Source organism: Scyliorhinus torazame, chromosome 18 (genome assembly GCF_047496885.1).
Source record: "Scyliorhinus torazame isolate Kashiwa2021f chromosome 18, sScyTor2.1, whole genome shotgun sequence".
Classification (NCBI taxonomy): domain Eukaryota; kingdom Metazoa; phylum Chordata; class Chondrichthyes; order Carcharhiniformes; family Scyliorhinidae; genus Scyliorhinus; species Scyliorhinus torazame.
In genome coordinates, this window is record NC_092724.1 from 37,215,243 (window position 1) to 37,239,857 (window position 24,615).

The 24,615-nt window shown below is 45.9% G+C and overlaps 1 protein-coding gene and 1 long non-coding RNA gene across 3 annotated transcripts in view; one reads left to right on the forward strand and one right to left on the reverse strand.

Annotated features, from left to right (window-relative positions):
• The window catches only part of LOC140395122 (protein ENL-like), a 113,757-nt gene extending 100,089 nt beyond the window's left edge, over positions 1-13,668 (reverse strand). Inside the window, exon 1 of one of the 2 annotated variants that reach the window (XM_072482577.1) lies at positions 13,526-13,668. In XM_072482577.1, the coding sequence (XP_072338678.1) occupies positions 13,526-13,537 (12 nt within the window). In that variant the 5' untranslated portion in view covers positions 13,538-13,668. Of the gene's footprint in view, positions 1-7,174; positions 7,944-13,525 lie in introns of those variants that run through there. The other variant, XM_072482578.1, reaches the window with a different exon arrangement.
• A 355-nt stretch (positions 13,669-14,023) lies between these two features.
• LOC140395125 (uncharacterized) overlaps positions 14,024-24,615 on the forward strand; it is a 57,188-nt gene continuing 46,596 nt past the window's right edge. Inside the window, exon 1 of the long non-coding RNA XR_011936114.1 lies at positions 14,024-14,248. This is a non-coding gene — a long non-coding RNA (uncharacterized lncRNA). The remainder of the gene's footprint in view (positions 14,249-24,615) is intronic.

Genomic DNA, 24,615 nt, shown 5'->3' on the forward strand with positions numbered 1-24,615 from the left:
CGTAGGGATTCTATGATTCGTCCAACTTGCCCCTAAAAGGTGAAACAGCCTCTTCCCACTCCAAATTAGGGGTTGGGTCCCGAATTGCATTTTGTAGATCGACCAAACCACCTTCCAATAGCAGGTGATGGCCGAGATTTCACAAGTCACTCAGTGCTCTGTTCACTGCGGATGTCTGATCCTTTCCAACAGGAGATGCACAAGGTTAGACATTCTACTAATACCAGCAAAACACCCGAACCAGTTGAAATAGCAGATTTTTATTTCAAAATACCACAACCTCAGTGGCTGTCTGTCATCTTGGTCCTGAAATATCCGAAATCAAGCAAGCAATTCCACGGAAACTAAAGGATGCCACGGTTACAATGTACACGAGAAAAGGCACAAGATACTGTTCACACTATTCCGATACTCTTAAATACATCCGCTAGTTTAAATTATTGTGGGCACTGATCACAGAAGACTATAATTGGCATGATATTTGTTGTACATCAGGTCCTAGGGATCTGTAAAGAGCAACACACTGGCTTGTACATGTGTTCACATCCACACTTGATATCACAAGTTGGCCTCAATGTAATTTGGAAAGTTCAGCTCCTTAAATGCTGCCATTCACATACAACAAAGAAATAATGATAAAATGGCCAGGTGGCCAGAATGGGGCAGGGGGGAGAACGTCTATGCTAATGGTGCCTTTCACGCCCTCACGATATTTCAAAAGGACCTCACACCTAATGATGTTCTTTTGAAGTGTAGTCACGCTCTTTATATAGGCAGGTGTGGTAGCCAATTGCACAAGATCTGACAGGGAACAATGAGATGATGGTCAGTTAATGTGTTTTGGTGGTTTTGAAGAAGGGGTTTAACATCTCATCTGAATCTTTGACAATGCAGCACTCCCTCAATATTACATTGAATAGCATGGCATGATGGTGCAGTGGTTAGCACTGCTGCCTCATGGTAAGAAGTCAAACAACACCAGGTTAAAATCCAACAGGTTTGTTTCAAATCACTAGCTTTCGGAGCACTGCTCCTTCCTCAGGTGAATGGAGAGGTAGGTCCCAGAAACATACATATAGACAAAGTCAAAGATGCAAAACTTACCATGAGGCAGCAGTGCTAACCACTGCACCATCATGCCACCCATTCAATGTAATATACATGTTTCTGTCCAACAAACCTGTTGGACTTTAACCTGGTGTTGTAAGACTTCTTACTGTGCTCACCCCAGTCCAACGGCGGCATCTCCACATCATGGCCTCATGGTGCCAAGGATCCGGGTTCAAATCCCGGCCCTGGATCATTGTCCGTGTAGAGTTTGCACATTCTCCCTGTGACTGCGTGGGTCTCACCCCCACAACCCAATGATATGCAGGGTAGGAGGATTGGCCCTTAATTGGGAAAAATTAATGAATTGGGTGCTTTAAATTTTTTTTAAAATATTGCATTGAACACTCAAATCCCTGCTGTGGGGCTTAAACCTCTGCTCCCCATCACTTAGATATGAGAATACCACCCATAAAACAAGCTGACAGAAAAACAGCAGAACCATCACCATCTACAAGGGTGTCAAGCAAAGATGCTTGGGAATGAATGCATCTTACAGGTCTGCAGGATGGGATTGTGTGAGAGGGTGCAGAGGAGATTGACCAGGATGTTTCCTGGGCTGGAGCGCTACAGCTATGAAGAGAGGCTGGATAGGCGGGGTTGTTTTCCTGGAGCAGAGGAGGCTGAGGGGGGAACCTGACTGATGTGCACGAAGCTATGAGGGACATAGATTGGGTAGATAGGAAGGAACGTTTCCCTTTAGTAGAGGGGTCAATAACCAGGGGGCATAGATCTACAGTAAGGGGCATGAGATTTAGAGGGGATTCAAGAAAAAAATGTTTCCATGGTGGGAATCTGTAACTGACAGACAAAAAGGTGGTGGAGGCGGGAACCCTCACAACATTTGAGAAGCATGGAGCACTTTAAAAACACCATAGCATACAAGGCTACAAGTGCTGGAAAATGGGATTAGGATAGGTGCTTGATGACCAGCGCAGACATGATGGGCCAAAGGGCCCCTTTTTATGCAGAAGAACTTTGACCCTAAAAGTCAAATCTGGCAAGATGCGAGACTAGAGTACCAAGAGCATTCACTGGCAAATGTTTGCACGTTCACGGTGGTGCACTGGTAGTTCTATCCAGAGCACAAAAAGATTAGTTGTTGTGTATCCATAGCATTTGGTGCTCTCACATCAGGAGATTTGTTTATCTCTCAGGGCAAGGCTCAAGATCCAAACTACATTCTGGAAACAGCTTTGAGCGCTGGGATATGTGCGGGTATTTTGGATTGTGGACTGGTCCACGGCACATTCTGCTGCCACTAACAATTAAATCAGAGGGATCACGGTAGCAGAATCATAGAATCATAGAATTTACAGTGCAGAAGGAGGCCATTTGGCCCATCGAGTCTGCACCGGCTCTTGGAAAGAGCACCCTACCCAAGGCCAACACCTCCACCCTATCCCCATAACCCAGTAACCAAACCCAACACTAAGGCCAATTTTGGACACTAAGGGCAATTTATCATGGCCAATCCACCTAAGCTGCACATCTTTGGACTGTGGGAGGAAACCGGAGCACCCGGAGGAAACCCACGCACACACGGGGAGGATGTGCAGACTCCGCACAGACAGTGACCCAAGCCGGAATCGAACCTGGGACCCTGGAGCTGTGAAGCAATTGTGCTATCCACAATGCTACCGTGCTGCCCATAAATACACAATGTAAATACATAGACATAGACATTGGGTGAAGCATGTGGAGCTTGTGCTAACAACAGTGGAGAACATAGAACATACATACAGACAGTGCAGAAGGAGGCTATTCGGCACATCGAGTCTGCACCGACCCACTAAAGCCCTCACTTCCACCCTATCCCTGTAATTCAATAACCCCTCCTAACCTTTTTTGGTCACTAAGGGCAATTTATCATGGCCAATCCACCTAACCTGCACATCTTTGGACTGTGGGAGGAAACCGGAGCACCCAGAGGAAACCCACGCAGACACGGGGAGAACGTGCAGACTCCGCACAGACAGTGACCCAGAGGGGAATCGAACCTGGGACCCTGATGCTGTGAAGTCACAGAGCTATCCACTTGTGCTACCGAAGAAGTCACAGGGGAACGGATATAGATCAAGAAGAACATTTTTTAAAAATCTGATGCACGGATAACGGGGAAGCTAAACCGAAACAATAAACTAATAGAGAAAGAATGTAATTTACCAGTTCGAAAAATGCCCTCCCAACCTCTCATATTATGGCACGCCCACCTCCTTTTATGCCTATGGTTTTGTGATCAACCCATACGTCCCTCTGCACTCATTAACACAATTCTTTACTTTAAGTAGCCTTAGCAACAAGGGCCACTGGCAATATAAATTATTTATTCAATTATTTATAAAATTCCACAGCAAAAGGTCTGGAGCATCCTCCTGAACACTGCGTCCAATAGCCTCACCAGAGATGGGCATGCTTTTCATATTTCTGATCCATTATTCAAACCACACTCTTGACAACAGTCCAAAGTTAACATGTGACAAAGCATTTGTTATTCCCTCAAAATAACATCAGCAACTCTAGGGGACAGCTTTAAACGCCTCACAATTATCATAAGTTTTTGTGTTGTTAATCAGAAAAACTTCAAATTCATCCATCAAAAGTAATCCAAGAACATTAGACTCCAACATTTTGGAATAAAATGAATTTATGGTCAGCTCCCTTCTGGAAAGATGGGAAAAGAGGAGGAGCAATAGGTTCATTTAATTATGTTATCCTTGGGGGGGAATAACACATATCGTAAAGTTACTGGAAATCAGACAACAATGTCCAAAAATATGTTGTGGTGTTTAACTATGTCGTCCTTAAACACAAGTCTTGTACTTACTTGCCTGTCGCTGAGAATGGACACAATCTTGAATAATTAACGGTCTGAATTGTTCAATCAAGTTCACTAAAATCAGTGACATCCTTCTCACTTTTAAAATTCTTTACTGTTGCTGCACGCACTGTGGTGAAGGTGGCCGGCTTAGCCCCTGTCTCAGCTCATCCGCTGCTGAAGCCTTCATTCATGCTTTCGACACCTCTGGACTCAATCCAGCCAACACTCCCTGGGCTGGTCTCCTACACTCTATCCTCTGTAAACGTGAGGTAATCCAAACCTCAACTGCAACGTAAGGCACGGGGCAGCAGAGTTTCATTACCCCTTCACCCCTGTGCTCACTGGCCTACACTGGCTCCCAGCCAAGCAACATCTTGATTTGGAAATTTTCGTCCTTGTTTTCCAATCCCTCCATTGTCTTGCCCCTCCCGAACTCTGTAAGCTCCTCCAGCCCCACAACTCTCTTGAGATATCCGTGCTCCTCTAATTCCAGTCTCTTGTGCATACCCAATTATGCCCGTCATTGGTGGCTGTGCCTTCAGTTATCTACGCCCCAAGCTGTGAAATTCCCTCCCTACATCTCTTTGCCTCACTTTCGCCCTTTATAATAATAAACTTTATTATTGCCACAAGTAGGCTTACATTAACACTGCAATGAAGTTACTGTGAAAATCCCCAAGTCGCCACATTCCGGCGCCTGTTCAGGTACACAGAGGGAGAATCCAGAATGTCTAATTCACCTAATAGCAAGTCTTTCGGGACTTATAGGAGGAAACCGGAGCACCCGGAGGAAACCCAGGCAGACACGGGGAGAACATGCAGACGCCGCACAGACAGTGACCCAAGCCGGGAATCGAACCTAGGTCCTGTCGCTGTGAAGCAACAGTGCTAACCACTGTTAAGACATTCATTAAAACCTACTCTTTAACCAAGCTTTTGGTTATCCGACCCAACATCTCCTTTCATGGTCGACTGTCATACTTTGTTTTTTAAAAAATAAATTTAGAGTACCCAATTCATTTTTTTCCAATTAAGGGGCAATTTAGCGTGGCCAATCCACCTAGCCTGCACATCTTTGGGTTGTGGGGGTGAAACCCACGCAAACACAGGGAGAATGTGCAAACTCCACACGGACAGTGACCCAGAGCCGGGATCGGACCTGGGACTTTGGCACCGTGAGACAGCAGGGCAAACCCACTGTGCCACCGTGCTGCCCAGTCATACTTTGTTTTACAATGCTCCTGTGAATCCTTTAGATATTTAATTACGGTAAAGGCACTATATAAATACAAGTTAAAGACAAGTGTGACAGGGCCCCATGTTATCCAAACTCATCAGCACCTACAACACAATTGTACGTTTACCAGTATTGTACTGTTCCAGGACCAGATTCATGAGAAATACACTTCATATTTAATCTAAGTAGCAATGATTAAACACACAACACATCAACATTTGTATATTTTCTCAAAAACAAGGCTTCTAATTTAATGCACTGGCATTAGCATGATATCAATACACCGACAGTAAGAAAGGAAGTATTTTCTTTACAAAAATTCATTACCACAGAAAGCAGTTGAGGCTAAAGCATTGTATGATTTTAAGAAGCAGTTTGATATAGCATTTGGGGCGAAGGGGATCAGAGGATATGGGGGGGGGGGGGGGGGGGAGAAGAGAGGGAGACGGGATTAATCTATTGAGTTGGATGATTAACCATAATCATAATGAATGGAGGAGCAGGTTCGGAGGGCTGGATGACCTCCCCCGCTCCTATTTTCTTTGTTTCTAAGTAGGTTTTGAAAAATATACATAGGAAACTGAATTTAAGAAATCTGATCATTTGTGGGTTAACACCAGAAATAAAATGGCCATGAAAGCTGCAGAATTATCAGAGAAAAAACACATTGTAGCTCACCAATGCCTTTCAGGGAAAAAAAATGTATCAGCACCCACCCCCCACCCAAATTTAACTCTTCAATACACATCGTGGTCCCTCTGCTGATACAAACAGCTCCATTTTTTACAGCAGCTAAGTTTCACCACATTAAGTCCCGTCTCTCCCAGCTCACTGCATCTTGTCTCAGTGGACTTCAGTGTGAGGTCCCTCAGCGATTCAAGGCGACCGTTACTGATTTGGCGTCCTTTTTGAGGCAAGCTACAACACAATGAAGGTGGATTGCTCCATCAAACAGTAATTATACAGAGCTTAAGTGCCAAGTTGAAGCTAATGGGGATCAAAGTTGAGTCAAAATGTGTTCGTAAATAGTGTTTAAATGATGTCACGCAATCCCACCCAATGGCTCAGCAAATAGATGCACTGAGCTCCAGAGGACAGTAATGGGGGCGGAGTTCAATCATAACACATGCCCAGTGAGTTGATCTGGACCTCAGCCAATCCCTGACTGATGATATTTTAAAGGTGATGCTGTGCAATACAGATACAGGCTCCTTTGTGGTACGGAGGTATCTGCAGAACTTGTTCCTCTGTTTTCCTCCTCCCCCAACCCCCTTATTTTCTATTTTTACCACACCTCCTTGCAGTTCGTGATTTTTAAATTCTGCCTCCTTCTTATTTCCAGTGCATCTGGTCACTCTACTTCCCCCGCCACTCCAATGATTTTTGATGCTGGTCTTGGTACCTCACACAAGCGCCCTTACTTTATCCAGGCATCTTGGCAGCAGGTGCTGGATGCACCAATTCTACCCTCACGTAACATCCACACTCAGCAGGGAATCACTGGAGAACTGAAATCTCGTCGGGTTTACCCTTTTCACTCTGGCGTGTCAGAGTTAACTGCAGTGCTGCACTGCCAGCTCTCCTCAGAGTGACCAAGTTAACAGAAACCACAAACCAAAACTGGGACCTGCTCGATCAATATGCCGGTGTCACACCAGACTGGGCAGAGGTGCCAAGCTCTGGCCCACGTGCTAGTCACAGAATAAAACAAACCCTGAACGGAAGCCAAAACTACAAAATGACTCTTCCTACCTACCCGCTCGCTAGTTTGTGTGCACCGTGTCGCCCCTTGCACCTGTTCACTGTGCCTGAACTAGCAGAAACTGAGGTGGCGTCCTAGTAGTGGAAGTTCACACTGATCAAATCGAAGCTGTCAGTAACAGCTTTTTCTAAAGTATCACACACACAGATCCCAAACATTAAATCAGCAGTTCCCCCACAACATACCCGAGAGCAGAAAACGCAAGGAAAATCCCCTACTCCAGAACAAAACAAACAAATCTACTCACCAAAAGATGCGGTAGTACCTTCGCACAAATCCAGGATTAAGTGACAAGGCGACCACACTGTCGGCTGCTGCCTGTATCCGATCTCACACCAAGTGCCATTCACCCCATCATCCAAGCTCTCAGATCTACATTGGCTCGAATTTAAAATTCTCGAGCTAGTAGTCGAATCTCTCCCCAGTCACTCCGCCAATTCTGGCCTGGAGCAGATTGATGAGGGTAGAGCAGTTGACTTTGCATATATGGATTTCAAAAAGGTGTTGATACAGTATCATATCATCATGCAAACCTACCGATGAAGCCCAAGGGATTAAAGGGGCAGTGCCTGCACGGATAAGCAACAGCTAGCAGAGCATAGCGGTGAACAATTGTTTTTCGGATAGGATAAAAATAAACATAGGTGTCCCATGGGATTAGTATTAGGACCAATGTTCTGTCTAAGCTGCGTGGCCGCACAGCAATCCCACAGCTCCTGGGCAGTCCATGCATAAGATGGCCCTTCAAGCTACCATGAATGTGCACCCGTGCAAAGAAATTTAAAGGGACCATGCACCTAAATCGCCTGCACACCACTTCAAATAAAAAGAGTAAATTGATTAGAACCACTTGTTCTTTTAAGTTATATTAATCACTTGGACCTGGGTAAACAGGGCATAGTTTAAAAGAATGCAGGTGACACAAAACTTGGAAACGTGCTAAACAATGAGAATAGCAAAATACTTCAGGATATAGCTAGTTTGGTGAACAAACATAAGGCAGATGAAACTTAATGCAGAGAAGTAGAAAAAGAAAATAGAAAATTGCTTATTGTCACAAGTAGGCTTCAATGAAGTCATTGTGAAAAGCCCCTAGTCGCCACATTCCAGCACCTGTTCAGGGAGGCCGGTACGGGAATTGAACCCGCGCTGCTGCCTTGTTCTGTATTACAAGTCAGCTATTTAGCCCAGTGTGCTAAAGCAAACCCTTCACAAGTGCAGAATTTTATAATCTGGCAGAAAAACAATCAGAAATATAAAATAAATAGGTTAACTAAATTACAAAGGGGGTTAACCTATACAAATCTTTGAAGGTGATCAAACACGGGGAGAGGATATGGGGGATCTTTGGTTTTATAAATAGAGGGGTGGCGTACAAAGCAAGGACATTGCACTGAACCTTTAAGGAACTGTGGTTAGGCCCCACCTGGTATGTTGAGACCAATTCTGGATCTCACACTTTACAGAGGAGATTAAGGCCTTGGAGAGGGTACAGAAGAGATTTACTAGAATGGTACCAGGGATGAGGGTCTTCAGTTATGTGAAGAACCTCGAGACGCAGAAAATTCGACACAAGAGGTACCGTCTGATACAATAAATAGGGAGAAACTGTTTCTAGGAGCAGATGGGATAGTGACCCAGAGGAGAGAGATTTAAGGTGATTGGCAGAAGAACAACAGGTGACACGTGAAAAAATGTGGTGGAAGAGTACAGAAGATTGAACAGTAACCCTCAAAAGAAAATCAGATAAATACTGAAGGACAAATAATTTGCACAACTGAGAAAAGAGAAGGAAATGAGGCTAACTGAATAGCTCTTCCCAGTAGCCAGTATAAACACAATGGGCCAAATGGCCCCCATTCTGAGCTTCATTATTCGATGATTCTACCACTTGCCTGATTTCATCACTCTGCCATCTGTCTTCAGCTGCCTCGGCCCCAAAGCTCTGGCGTTCCTCACAAAACAACTCCATCCCTCTCTCCTCCTTTTAGTCACTTCTCAAAACCTACCGCATCGATCAAGCTATTTTATTTTAGGGGGTCTATTACAAATTTCAGTTCTGCCTGAGATGCTCTCTCTAGTATCTGTCACCGATCTCTCCCGTAAGTGGGTCCACATCCCTCACGATGAGGAGGTTCCGTTCGCTACAACTGAGACATGCAGCAGTGGAACAACTAAAATAAAATACTGCGGATGCTGGAAATCTGAAATAATAAAACAAAAAAAATGCTGGAAACACCCAGCAGATCAGGCAGCATCTGTGGTGAGGAGCAGAGCTAGCATTTCACCAGAACCAAGGTACAGTAGTGTAACACAGGCAATGTAACAGTGACACTCCCCAGGTATAAGAACTTGATATTGTGACCCCCCAACATGTGCATTTCGCCAATCTGCCACAAAAAGTGAGCTGATTAATCAGTGAGGCGAGGCCAAATATGTTGCTCGATTTTACAACAGTTTGTATGTAGGTAGCGTCTTTAATATGGGAAAAATGTCCCAAGGTGCTTCACACAAGCATAATCAATCAAATGTTAACACCTAGCTTAAGAAGGAGCTATTAGAAGAAAGGTCGCTCGATGAAGTAGGATTCAAGCCAGGACTTAATGGCGAGAGAGACGTGGAGTTAGGAGGGGAATTGCAGAGCTCCTGGTCTCCGACGCAGGCAAAGCAAGTAGAAGATATACAAGGCCAGAGTTGGAGGGGTATAGTTCTTGGAAGTAAAAGAGGTGGTTTAAGTCACAGAGGTGAATTCATGAGGAGATTTGAATACAAGGATGAGGAGTTTAAGTGAGGCTTCAGCGGAGAAGGAGTCATTGGAGGTCAGTGACCCCCACGCACATTAAATGACTGCAGTAAATCTCAACATAGTTTACCTTGACATTCATCGCTCCTCCTCATTAAAAAATAATACAAGAATTTCCCATAAAGTTAGTGGTCCAAGTTACACTTTCCCCATCATCACTAAATCAGACAAGGTTTATTGTGGGGCCTCTCAGCAAATCTCACCAAGTGACCTTGTACACGTGCTTCACTCCTTTGTTGCTTCCGAGACCAGGAATTTGAGGGCTACTCAGATGTTAAGCACTCAGAAGCAACAAAACAAATACTCAAGGTCATCCCACTTCATTGCTGTCTGAATTATCCAGCTCCCATCAAACTGGGTGGAGCGGCAGACATGTGAATGCAGGTATTTAGCATCATCCCACATCTTGTGCAAAGGCCCAAAGGAACTTTCTGAAACAAGTCAACAATCCTCCACACTGTCCAACCTAGATCATTAACAGTTAGAATGGCTGGCCCATCTGACTTGACCACACAATTCTCACCCTCTCCTACAGCACACACCATCCCCACCCCCACAATAAAGCTCCAAACCCATACTCACTTTAGCTTAAATACAATCTTTAATATAAACTATTACCCAAATTCTTCCGTGGCAAAATTATTTATTTATATATATTTTTTAAATCACAAAATGCTACAACGGTCTAACCAATTAAGTTTTTTAGCAATCTTATAAACATCCATACACAGCGGTAGAACTCTGTAGAAACCTTTCATTCAAAGGGGTGAAAATAGAGAAAGGGAGCAGGGAGGGAAGAGATTCTTAAATATTTCGATCAGAATTATACAAATTTCCTAACCCCAAAATCTTCCCTAGAACCTCCCTGGTATAGCTCCTGAAGAACCAAGGGAACGTAATTAAAGCTACAGCTTTAAAACAGACCTAAGCTTAAGAAAGCAACACAAAAATTCAAAACAATCCTACCAAACGGGGTCTACGGTGAAGTTTGCGAACTATAAATAAAACATTGCTTGTGCAGGTAATCCAGTCTTTCTGAACATATTTCCCGAAAACTCATTATTCCATAAGGAAAATGTTAAATCTTTACCTGGCTGTAATGCTGACCTGTTTACCCAATGCTAAATGTATACTGTATTTTTAGAAGATAATGCCATATATTACTAATCTTGAGAAATTTACTTTACAAAATTGCCTGTGCATCTTTTAAATTTACAGCACAGTGCTGATCGAGCTAAAATACAAAATGGTTTGCAGCATTTAAAGACAGACTTGCATTTATATAGTGCTTTCCACAACCTCAGAACATCCCAAAGGCTAATGAGGCACATTTAAAGTAGTTACTGCTGCAATGCAGAGAAACGCAGCAACAGACATACACACAGCAGGGTTCCACATGCAGCAATGAGATAAATAACAAGATCAGGGGGCATTACAGTGGTTAGCACTACTGCCTCACAGCACCTAGCACAGCTGCCTCACAGCATCAGGGACCCGGTTCAAATCCAGCCTTGAGTGAATGTCTGTGTGGAGTTTCATGTTCTCCCAGTGTCTGCATGGATTTCCTCTGGGTGCTCTAGTTTCCTCCCACAGACCAAATATGTGCAGGTTAGGTGGATTGGCCTTGATCAATGCGCGGGGTTGCAGGGGAATGGTTCTGGATAGTGTTCTTTCAGAGAGTCAGTGCAGACTTGATGGACCGAATGGCCTCCTTTTGCACTGTTGGGATTCTATAGATCATCTGTTTTAATGTTGGTTGATGAATAAATATCGCCTGGGAGAACTCCTTTGTTGTTCTTCAACTAGGGATCTTTTATAACTGCTCAAGGGGGCAAATGTGGCCTCAGTTGACCTGGAATGTGGCTGCTCTAACAGTGCACTACTTCCTCAACAGTGCAGAGTGTCACCTTGTTGTGTGCACGCTCAGGGATCTAGAGTGGGGCGTTAACCATTCTATCTCAAGAAGCAAAACTACCATTACTGAATCACAGCTGCTAAATTTGATTTTAAACATTTCCTGACTCGATACTCTCCGAGCCATGGAGTGAGGGAGGGGTTTACATCAATCAGGGCTTCCACTACATCACCTAGAAGTACATGTGCGAACTTTGGGTGACTATGGGATCGAGCTGAGCTACCCAATTACCAACAGTTACTGTCCTTATTCAAACATTAAGAATCACTATTTGATGAGTTACCGCAAGGTTCCCACCACTTGCAAATCCAAATATTAGCGTAAATCACCAACTTCAAGAAAGGGCAAGAAAAGAAAAACAAAAAAATTTAAAACTCTTGTTACATTCGGGCAGAATTCTAGTTGAAAGTAATCAGAGAAAATAAATCAAATTAGTCATATTTCAAGTTCAATATCAAAGACAACACTGATGTAAAAACCATGTCGTTGTTCGTGCAAGCATTCATGAACAAAATTGACTGGATAAAAGAACAGATGCAGAAGATAGTTACCGTCAACTTTACCAATTAAAATATGCTGCAGATCACACCACTGTCCAGAAAATATTCTATTTGTCATAACCGGGGCTCTTTCGGGCTCTGAAAAATGATGTATTTAAACCAGGAGAATCGGAAGAACTGCTTGGCAATGTCCTGTCAGTAATTAGCTTTTTTTTTGTTGCAAATATTTTAATGGGACAGTTCTGCAAATGAGATGGAAAACTATACGCCTTTGATGTAAATTCAAACATGCGTTGCCATGTAAAATTAGTATCAGCAACTGCTGATTTGTTTGCACAGCACTGGAAAGAATTTAAAATGTCACAGTAATCCATTCACCAGCAGCCACTGTTGTTAGTCATTGCGCTATATTGCAAATACGAAAATCATTTTAAAGATGCTATGGACTGGTCCACAAGTTGAAATCAAACAGTACCCAATGTGCCATTAGCCAGGTCATAGTGTTATATTTACAAATAGAATATTCTTTAAACAACTACCAAGTTGTTTTTTTCATAATTGTTCAGAAGGAACACATATTTTTAAATTTCAATGGATTCCCGAACTGTCAACTTGTTAAAACACCAATTCAGAGGGTCCAATCAAACTTTAATCTTGAAAGTCTTTAGTTATGTACAAACACTGAGAAATCTTATATCTATCCACAACATGCTCTCATATTTAATATATGCTTCAAGATGTGACTACTAGCCTTCAATTCTGGTTACAAATAATTTCAGCATCCTAATGGCTAAACTAGATTGCTGCTACGCAACTTGCTTGAACATCTTGACAAAGATCCTTTTTTAAATATTAACTGCCATTTTATTGCTGCATGACTCCTTACACAAAATCCTTGCCCCAAATTCTTCTGCTAAAGACCAACCACACATCTTTATTCTCAACACTGAGGCAGAAGCCTTAAAAGCCAACTCTTCCCTTCTTAAAAGCCTCAACCAGCAAAAATACACAGAATATAATCCAGGGGCTTCAGAGATTACAGTCGGCCTTCCAGAAAGATGTATAGGAGTTAGCCTTTTCCAATCAGGTACCTGTCAACTAAACCCCTCACAGAGATTTTGTATATAGACTGCACCTCCCCCCTCCCTCAATGGTTTGGATCAGGGGGTGGTCAGCATTGGCTTTAATGCATTAGATGCTCTTTTTATATATGTTATTTTTTATGCACACAGGGTAATCGAGGATGAATTGGAGACATTCCATCAGTCTGCACTCACTCTCCTCACACTCGCCCCGGAGGCCTGAGGGATCTGCAGCTTAAAAATGCATGTGGGACAGCGGGAGTGGGCGAGCCTGCAGCCGCCTCGGCGGTGACTCTACCTGATTGTCCATGGCGTCGCCCTCGACCTCGGCTTTCCCTCCCCCCCCACACACACACACCGGCGCCGGTGCCTCTCCCTCGGCCGCCTGGCGCCCCCCGTCCCCGGCTCACACTCGCATTGTATCCCAGGCCGAGCCCGGAGCGGAAGCAGCGCCGACTTGTTACATTGACACTCGGCAACGTTCCAAAACAGAACGTCGCCGCGGCCAATCAGGGGACGCTGGACCAGTGGGCGGGGCCAGGCGGCCGGGTCCCGACCAATCAGCGCCAGGCGGAGGCGGGACTTCCCCCCGCCGCGCGCCCGCCTCCCCCTCGCGGGGATGATTGACAGGAGACGCCGGCCAATCGGCGTGCTGGGCTGGAGCGGCTCGGCGGCTCGGCCAATGGATGGAGACCGGAGGGAAGGAGGGGCGGGGCTCGACGGCCCGCCTCCTGCGCCCGCCGCGGATTGGCTGCTCCCTTCACGCGGAAGTGTGGATTGGGGAGTGCTGGGAATGTGCAGTTTCAGGTTCCCCACTCTCTGTGTGGCTAGAGCTGGCCCAGAGTCACTGGCAGGAACCTGGGGGTGGGGGGAGGTGTCAAGTCGGGGTTAGTAAACACCCTCAGGCAACATAACGTTTGGGTCAAGTTGATGGATGGATGGATTGATTGATTGATAATTATTGTCGCATGTACCGAAGTACAGGGGAAAGTATTTTTCTACGGCCAAGGGAATGTACACAGTACGTACATAGTAAACAAAACAAGAATAATCAACAGAGTACATTGACAATGGTACATCAACAAATAGTGATTGGTTACAGTGCGGAACAAGGCCAAACGAGCCGCATAGGACGTCTGAATAGAGTTCTTACAGGGAACAGCAAGAAGTCTTACAACACCAGGTTAAAGACCAACAGGTTTGTTTCGATGTCACTAGCTTTCGGAGTGCTGCTCCTTCCTCAGGTGAATGAAGAGGTATGTTCCAGAAACATATATATAGACAGATTCAAAGATGCCAGACAATGCTTGGAATGTGAGCATTAGCAGGTGATTAAATCTTAAGATCTGGGGTGCGGCAACCGAAGAGGAAAGAGTCGAATTGGACCCCTCCGGAAGGCCGCTGCCCTAGACTCGACATGTATGCTCAAGCCGTCAGGAGTCGTGTCAATGCCAGATTCATCAGTCGCATTCACAAGACAGCACCGAACGTCACCCAAGCACAACGCAATGCCATCCGCGCTCTCAAGACCAACCGCAGCATCGTCATCAAACCAGCAGACAAAGGAGGGGCCACTGTCATACTGAACAGAACGGACTACTGCAAAGAAGTATACCGACAACTGAACAACCAAGAACACGACAGACAGTTACCCGCAGATCCGACCAAGGAACACATCCACCAACTTAACAGACTGATCAAGAAATTGGATCCAGATCTTCAGAGCACCCTACGTGCTCTCATCCCACGTACTCCCCGCATTGGAGATCTCTACTGCCTCCCGAAAATACATAAGGCCAACACACCAGGCCGTCCTATCGTTTCAGGCAATGGGACCCTGTGTGAGAACCTCTCTGGCTACATCAAGGGCATCTTGAAACCCATCGTACAAGGTACGCCCAGCTTCTGTCGCGACACAACGGACTTCCTACAGAAACTCAGCACCCATGGACCAGTTGAACTAGGAACATTCCTCGTCACAAAGGACGTCTCGGCACTCTAGACCAGCATCCCCCATGACAACGGCATTGCTGCAACAGCCTCAGTACTCAACAACGACAACTGCCAATCTCCAGATGCAATTCTGCAACTCATCCGCTTCATTCTGGATCACAACGTCTTCACCTTCGACAACAAGTTCTTCATCCAGACGCATGGAACAGCCATGGGGACCAAATTCGCACCCCAATACGCCAACATCTTCATGCACAAGTTTGAACAAGACCTTCTCACCGCACAGGACCTTCAACCGACGTTATACACCAGATACATCAATTACATTTTTTTCCTTTGGACCCACGGCGAAGAATCACTGAAACGACTACACGATGACATCAATAAGTTCCATCCAACCATCAGACTCACCATGGACTACTCTCTAAAATCAGTCGCATTCTTGGACACACTCGTCTCCATCAAGGACGGTCACCTCAGCACTTCGCTTTACCGCATACCCACGGATAACCTCACGATGCTCCACTTCTCCAGCTTCCACCCTAAACACATCAAAGAAGCCATCCCCTATGGACAAGCTCTCCGTATACACAGGATCTGCTCAGACGAGGAGGAGCGTAACAGACATCTACAGACGTTGAAAGATGCCCTCGTACGAATGGGATATGGCGCTCGACTCATCGATCGACAGTTCCAACGCGCCACAGCAAAAAACCGCACCGACCTCCTCAGAAGACAAACATGGGACACAACCAACAGAATACCCTTCGTCGTCCAGTACTTTCCCGGAGCGGAGAAACTACGACATCTTCTTCACAGCCTTCAACACGTCATCGATGAAGATGAACATCTTGCCAAGATCATCCCCACACCCCCACTACTTGCCTTCAAACAACCGTGCAACCTCAAACAAACCATTGTTTGCAGCAAACTATCCAGCCTTCAGAACAGTGACCACGACACCACACAACCCTGCCATGGCAATCTCTGCAAGACGTGCCAGATCATCAACATGGATACCACTATTACAGGTGAGAACACCACCCACCAGGTACGCGGTACATACTCGTGCGACTCGGCCAACGTCGTCTACCTCATACGCTGCAGGAAAGGATGTCCCAAAGCGTGGTACATTGGCGAGACCATGCAGACGCTGCGACAACGAATGAACGGACATCGCACGACAATCACCAGGCAGGAATGTTCCCTTCCAGTCGGGGAACACTTCAGCAGTCAAGGGCATTCAGCCTCTGATCTCCGGGTAAGCGTTCTCCAAGGCGGCCTTCAGGACGCGCGACAATGCAGAATCGCTGAGCAGAAGCTTATAGCCAAGTTCCGCACACATGAGTGCGGCCTCAACCGGGACCTGGGATTCATGTCGCATTACATTCATCCCCCACCATCTGGCCTGCGAAATCCTACCAACTGTCCTGGCTTGACACAATTCACACCTCTTTAACCTGGGGTTACCCCATCTCTGGATCTGTAAAGATTTAATCACCTGCTAATGCTCGCATTCCAAGCATTGTCTGGCATCTTTGAATCTGTCTATATATATATATGTTTCTGGAACATACCTCTTCATTCACCTGAGGAAGGAGCAGCGCTCCAAAAGCTAGTGACATCGAAACAAACCTGTTGGACTTTAACCTGGTGTTGTAAGACTGCTTACTGTGCTCACCCCAGTCCAACGCCGGCATCTCCACATCATAGTTACAGGGAACAGATCAGTGCAAGGGAGAGTCGTTGAGGAGTCTGATAGCTGTGGGGAAGAAGCTGTTCCTATGTCTGGATGTGCGGGTCAGCAGACTTCTGTATCTTCTACCTGATGGACGGGTCTGGAAGAGGGCAAAGCCTGGGTGTGAGGGGTCTCTGACAGAAAGGCTGTCGGCCTTTCTGAGGCAGTGGGAGGTGTATACAGAATCAATGGGAGGATGGCAAGCTTGTGTGATGCGTTGGGCTGAGTTCACGACACTGCGATCTTGGGCCAAGCAGTTGCCATACCAGGCTGTAATGCATCCGCATAGGATGCTCCATATGGCACATCTGTAGAAGTTTGTGAGAGTCGATGCAGACATGCCGAAGTTCCAGGGGTGAGTGTTGTGTTATGTAATTTAGAATAACACAAGCTGCCACTTGATGCAGTTTTGAGTAAAAGATGCACCAGACATTGAAGTGAGTTCAATGTGTTTTATTGAACTATTAGCACAGTTCTCAATGAGTTTGACTGTCTGCTAATCTAAATGTAGTAACTCAGTGTAACTGAACCAGCCTTGCTCTAAGCCACATGCTGGGTTGTGATGCTGAGGATACACCCTGTCTCACTCTGTAAATGTTGGTGTGTGGAAAAGAGGTGGGGTGTGAGTGCCTCATCCCTTTTATAGTGAGATACCAACCCTGAGTGTCCTGCCTGCTCATTGGTCATGTCCTATTCTATGTGTTCATTAGCTGCATGTTTGCATATCATGACATCTCCCCTTTTTAAAAAATGTTTTGTTGGCGTATGTGAACGTCTTTACATGTGAATGAATCTGTCTAACGTCACTGACGGAGGACAACAGAACAGAGCAAACAAAACAAATGTTCACAAGTCCAGTCTCTGAGGCTTGCACCTGATCCTGGTCGACCGCCGGAGAGGTGGCAGAGGGGACGACGGCGCCTTGACAGGCGGGATGGAAGCCTGACTGTTGGCCTCGTGGTGCGAGGTATCAGGAGGTGGCAATTCAACATATGGAAATGGAGGAGAAAGTGGTTGTGGGCAGGCAACCTTGCGCAGTGCCCGTCGATTCCTTTGCACGATGGAGCCATCAGCCATACATACAAGATAAGAGCGGGGCGCGGCCTGTCGAACAACGACAGCAGGGGCAGACCACCCACCATCCGGTATCTGGATCCTGACAGTGTCTGCCGGGGATAGCACGGCCAGATCGGTGGCATGGGCATCATAGCCCTGCTTTTGACGGTCTATGAGCTGCTGCATTTTCTGCAGCATCGGGAGGTGATCCAGGTTTGGCAGGTGTATGGTTGCAAGCATCGTTCGCAGGTCCCTGTTCATCAGGAGTTAAGCTGGTGACATGCTAGTGGACAATGGAGTTGCCCTGTACGCGAGCAGTGCAAGGTGTATGTCGGAAGCAGAGTCCGCGGCCTTGCAGATGAGCTGTTTCACAATGTGCACCCCTTTATCGACTTTTCCATTGGACTGCGGGTAGTGCGGACTGGAGGTGACATGCTGGAAATTGTATGACCTGGCAAACGTGGACCATTCTCGACTGTTAAAGCACGGGCCATTGTCGCTCATGGTGGTAATTGGGATGCCATGCCTTGAGAACGTCTCCTTACAGGCTTTGATGACGGTCCAAGAGGTGAGGTCCGGGAGCTTCAGCACCTCAGGGTAATTCAAGAAATAGTCAATGATTAATACGTAGTCGCGACCATTCGCATGAATGAGGTTGATGCCAACCTTGGCCCACGGAGAGTTCACAATGGCATGCTGTTGGAGCGTCTCCTTGCTCTGCACTGGCTGGAACCGCTGACAGGTAGCACAGTTCAGGACCATGTTCGTGATGTCCTGGCTGATGCCGGGCCAGTAGACAGCTTGCCGGGCTCTGCGTCTGCACTTCTCGACGCCCAGGTGTCCCTCATGAATCTGGCGCAGCACCAAGCTCTGGAGACTGAGCGGAATGACAATCCTGTCCAGCTTGAGGAGGATACCATCAATCACCATCAGGTCGTCCTTCACATTGTAAAATTGTGGGCACTGCCCTTTCTGCCAGCCATTGGTGAGGTTGTGGATGACGCGCTGCAAGAGGGGGTCTTTGGCTGTCTCATCACGGATGAGAACTACCTTCTCATCTGTCGCCGGGAGAGTGCTAGCACACAGCTGCACCTGTGATTCGATGTGCTGGATGATCTCCAGCGGCTCACTGGGCGAGGTGACGGAGCGGGACAATGCATCAGCGATGATGAGCTCCTTGCCAGGTGTGTGCATCAAGTTGACGTCATATCTCCTAAGTTTAAGCAGGATTCTCTGCAACCGAGGCGTCATGTCGTTCAGGTCCTTGGGGATGATGTGGACCAGAGGCCGATGATCCGTCTCGACAGTGAATGTCGGCAGGCCGTAGACATAATCATGAAAATAGAGGATGCCGGTGAGAAGGCCCAAGCACTCCTTCTCAATCTAAGCATATCTGGTTCCAGTGGGCATCATCGCCCTTGATGCGTAGGTTACTGGTGCCCAGGATAATGTGTCATCTTGTTGAAGCAACACCGCACCGATACCATCCTGACTTGCATCTGTGGATATCTTTGTCTCCCGGTCTGGGTCGAAGAATGCCAGGACAGGTGCAGTGGTGAGCTTGGCTTTCAGCTCCAGCCACTCTGTCTGGTGTGCCGCCTTCCACTCAAAGGCAGTTGACTTTTTTCACCAGGTTGCGTAGGACAGTGGTGTGTGTGGCCATGTTTGGCATGAACTTGACCAGAAAATTGACCATACCCAAGAAGCGCAGCACCGCCTTTTTGTCCTCGATGGCCTTGATTTTGTCTGTGTCCGGGCGCACACCATGCTGAAATCTGGTCGCCTAGGAACTTGAGCGTCGATGTGCCAAAACAATATTTGGACCTGTCTAACTTTAGGCTGTTGGCATGTACATGGCAGACGGGATACATGTTCTTCAGGGGTTGTGGACCATATGATGATGTCGTCCACGTACACACAAATCCCTTCAATGCCTTTCATCATCTGCTCCATGTTTCAGACTAGTTTCAGACCAGTTCGGCACAACATCGTGGGCCGAAGGGCCTGTACTGTGCTGTACAGTTCTATGTTCTATGTTTATGATGCGTCGGAATATCTCTGATGCCGAGATGATGCCAAATGGCATGCGATTGTAGCAGTATCTGCCAAAAGGCGTGTTGAATGTGCAGAGCCTTCTGCTGGATTTTTCCAGCTGGATTTGCCAAAGTCCCTGTGATGCGCGCGTGTGCCATCTCACTCGTGAGTTCCTCCCGTTTCGGGATGGGGTAGTGTTCGCGCATGATATTCTTATTGAGATCCTTGGGATCAATGCAGATGCGCAGGTCCCCCGAAAGGCTTCTTTACGCACACCATCGAGCTGACCCAGTCAGTCGGTTCGGTGACCTTGGATATGATGCCTTTTTGCTGAAGATCCTTGAGCTGTGTCTTCAGGCGCTCTCTCAGTGGAGTAGGGACTCGTCGTGGTGCGTGGACCACTGGCTTGACATCAGGTCGTAGCAGAATCTTGTATCGATACGGCAGCGTGTCCACCCCGTCGAACACATCTGGATACTGGGCGAGGATGACGTCGATGGCGGCCTGAAGATCCACATGGGAGAATGTCATGGTGTAAACCCTTTGTATGAGGTTCAGCTGCTTGCAGGCGTGCGCACCTAGTAGGGATGCCCTGTCCAGCTTAACAATTTCAAAGCGTAACCGTGCTCGTGTGTGTCGGTTGGATACGTGCAGATTGCAGATCCCAGTGCCGTGATGGCATTCCCGTTGTAATCCAGGAGTTTGCAGGCAGTTGGAAGGACCATGGGGGGCTTCTTAATGTGTCCGAAGTCTGCCTGTGAGAGGAGGTTGGCAGAGGCACCTGTGTCCAGCTTGAACTGGATGGGGCAGTGGTTGACCTAGATCACTGCTCGCCATTCGTCCTCGGAATCCACAGCTTGGATCCATTGGATTTGCGATGTGTCTGATGTGGCATATTCACACGTTGTAATAATACCACAAGGTAGGCGTTGTCCAGGCATTCAGCATCTGGATCCATTGCACTGCCGGGATCAGGATCTTGTAGGCGTTGTTGCACACTCCAGATGCGCCGTCTTTGCATAGTGCCCTAGCTTCCCGCTGGTTGAACAGCGTCTGCCTCTTGCAGGGCAGTGTTTCTTTAAATGGGCAGTGCCACAGTTCGAACACGTCATGACGACGGCGTCCTGACGCTCCATGCGTCGTTGCACATGCGCAGTGCGGTTCTCAGACGTCTGCACCTGCGCAGTGCGGGTTTCGGCCGCTTCGTTATCCCATTCGCATCGCGCATGCGTCGGGCCCTGGGAAGAGCGCGCGAAATGGCCACTTTCATCAATGTTAAGACACTGCATCCGGGAGATGGCCTGCACACTTTCCGCCTCGTGGGGGGCTAGTTTATTATTTTCTGCCATTTTGTACTGGGAATAGCGATTTTTAGCGTGCTCATGCACTGTGCATGTTTCAATCGCGACTGGCAGGATCATATGCTTGATCTTCAGTAACTGCTCTCTCAGAGGATCAGAGTGAACTCCAAAAACGATTTGGTCGCTGATCATGGAGTCAGTGATATTACCGAAGTTGCAGGATTGCGCTAGCAGTCTAAGGTTAGTTAAATATGAGTTGAAAGATTCATCTTTACCTTGCAATAGTTGCTTGAATATGTAGCGCTGGAAGATTTTTTTGGTGTCCACCTCACAGTGGCTGTCAGGATGGTCTGAAACTTTGTCTTGTCCAGGTCTTCGGCAAAGTGAAAGGAGTTGAATATTTCCAATGCGTGATGAGGAAAAGAGCTATTTTCCATGCATCTGACGCAACATTGAGGTCTGATGCTTCGACGTAAAGCTGAAATGTCTGCTTGAATGTCCGCCAGTTGGCACTGAGATTGCTGGAGGTCCTAAGCTGGTGAGGAGCCTGAATCTTTTCCATTGAGCCGGTATACATTCGCTGGTCGTCACGGATCTTGCTGAGTTGAACTAACTAGATTGAACAGACTCCTGGTATCATGTGTTATGTAATTTGGAATAACGCAAGCTGCCACTTGATGCAGTTTTGAGTAAAAGATGCTCCAGACTTTGAAGTGAGTTCAATGTGTTTTATTGAACTATTAGCACAGTTCTCGATGAGTTTGACTCTCTGTTAATTTAAATGTAGTAACTCAGTCTAACTGAACCAGCCTTGCTCTAAGCCACGTGCTGGGGTGTGATGCCGAGGATACACCCTGTCTCACTCTGTAGATGTTGGTCTGTGGAAAAGAGACGGGGTGTGAGTGCCTCATCCCTTTTACAGTGAGATACCACCCCTGAGTGTCCTGACTGCTCATTGGTTGTGTCCTATTCTATGTGTTCATTAGCAGCATGTTTGCATATCATGACAGTGAGCAACCTTAGACCAGGGTGTAGGGGAAACGTCCAGAGAAAAAAAATAACTGGGGGCAAAAATAGTTACACGGTCACATGAAGGTTAATTAAAAAGACAACATGGATTTCTTAAGGGGAAATCATGTTCAGCTAACACGCTGAAGCGGCAAGAGAGACAGGGTAATGCTGTTGGTGTGGTGTACATGGACTTCCAAAAGTCATTCGATACAGTGCCATGCAACAGACTTGTGAGCAAAGTTATTGATAAAACAGACAGCCGCAACATGGGTATGGAATTGTGTCATGAGAATGTCGCTTTAAGAAATGTTTGACTGCTCATGTTATTGCACTGATGTCAGAGTGTGGGTGGAGCTGAGCTCTGGTTCTGCTTTTAGTTTCACTTTGAGAAAAGCTTGGGTGTGTCTGTGTCTTTTGGTTTCGTGTTTCAGAGTGTGTTGCAGCTGAAGTCAGCCAAAGCAGCTGTATTGTTGAGCTCTCTGCCATGAAGGACTATCTCTTAATCATTTGGTGAATTCAGAATTATAAATGTTTTCAGTATTGAATGTAAACCCTGATGTGCTTCTGTTTAGAGGTTTGTTAAGTCTTTTGGGTATAAAAGGACAGCATACAGATTACTTAGTGCTGTATTCTTTGGGGGTGTATTTGAATTACCGGTTGCTAAGATGTTCACTGTTTGTTTTAAAAAGGTTAACTTGAGTTCATAGAATAAACATTGTTTTGCTTTAAAAAAGAACTTTTCCATTTCAGAAGTAGCACACTTGTAGAGTGGGCCATGTGCTCCACATACCACAATCTATTAAAAGTTGTGGGTGAGGTGAACTCCATGATACACTTTGGGATTCTCTACACCCTGACCCATACCAATTGGGGGCTCGTCCGGGATTAAAGTCTATCTATTGGATTGGCTTAGTGAACTTAAAGACAGTGAGGGGTGAGCATATTATGGTTGATTTTCAGGTGTGGTATTTTAGTTTAAGTAGGGAGTGTGTTGTGGACAATGGCTCTTTCAGAGGCTCCGAAGTCTTTGGGGATGGAGACGGTCACACACAGCACCTTACGGACAGAGACTAAAAACAGACTGTTAGATTTGGCTAAAACATTGCAGTTAACATTACCTGACAAAATGCGAAAAGATGAGATAATTATGGCAGTGGCTAAGCATTTAAAGTTGCCTGAGATACAGTTTGACTCATTGGAAATGGCAAAAATTCAGTTACAGCTTAAACAAATGGAACATGAGTAAGAATTAAAGCAGCTTGAATATGAAAGAGATAGAGAAGAAAAAGAAAGAGAAAGTGAGATACAGATCAGGGAAAAAGATAAAGAGAGAGAGTTTGAACTTCAGAAAATGGCCATGAAACAAGACAGTCAGTTAAAATTGGCAAGCATAAAGGGAAACGTACAGTTGTATGATAGTGATGAGGATAGTGAGAAAGAGCGTCTAAGTCAAAGGCGTAGTGGGGATCTATTTAAATATGTCCAAGCATTGCCACGGTTTGATGAGAAGGAGGTAGAAGCCTTTTTCATTTCATTTGAGAAGGTGGCTAAACAAATGGAATGACCACAGGTCATGTGGGTATTACTGATTCAAACAAAGCTGATAAGTAGGGCTAGTGAAGTGTTTGCATCACTACTGGAGGAGGTATCTGGGACGTATGAGGAGGTGAAAAAATCAATCTTAGGTGCATATGTACTAGTGCCTGAAGCCTACAGACAAAGGTTTAGAAATTTAAGGAAAGAATTTGGTCAAACATGCATGGAGTTTGAAAGGATCAAACAGAGTAATTTTGATAGGTGGATAAGGGCTTTGAAAATAGACCAAACGTATGAAGCTCTCAGAGAAATTATACTTTTGGAGGAGTTTAAAAATTCAATTCATGATGTTGTGAGAACTCATGTGGAAGAGCAGAGGGTTAAAACTGCGAGATTAGCAGCAGAAATGGCAGATGATTATGAATTAGTTCATCAATCAAAGCTTGGTTTCCGACATCAGTTTCAGCCTGTGAGGGATAGAAACTGGAGACATGAGAAATACGCAAGTGGTAAAGGTAAAGGTGATCTGATGGGAGATAATAAGGAGAGTGTACCTCAGACGAAAAAAGAAATCCCAGAGGGTGGCAGAGACATGAAAAGTTTCAAATGTTTTCACTGTAATAAACTAGGCCATGTAAAGTCACAGTGTTGGTGAATTCAGAATTATAAATGTTTTCAGTATTGAATGTAAACCCTGATGTGCTTCTGTTTAGAGGTTTGTTAAGTCTTTTGGGTATAAAAGGACAGCATACAGATTAC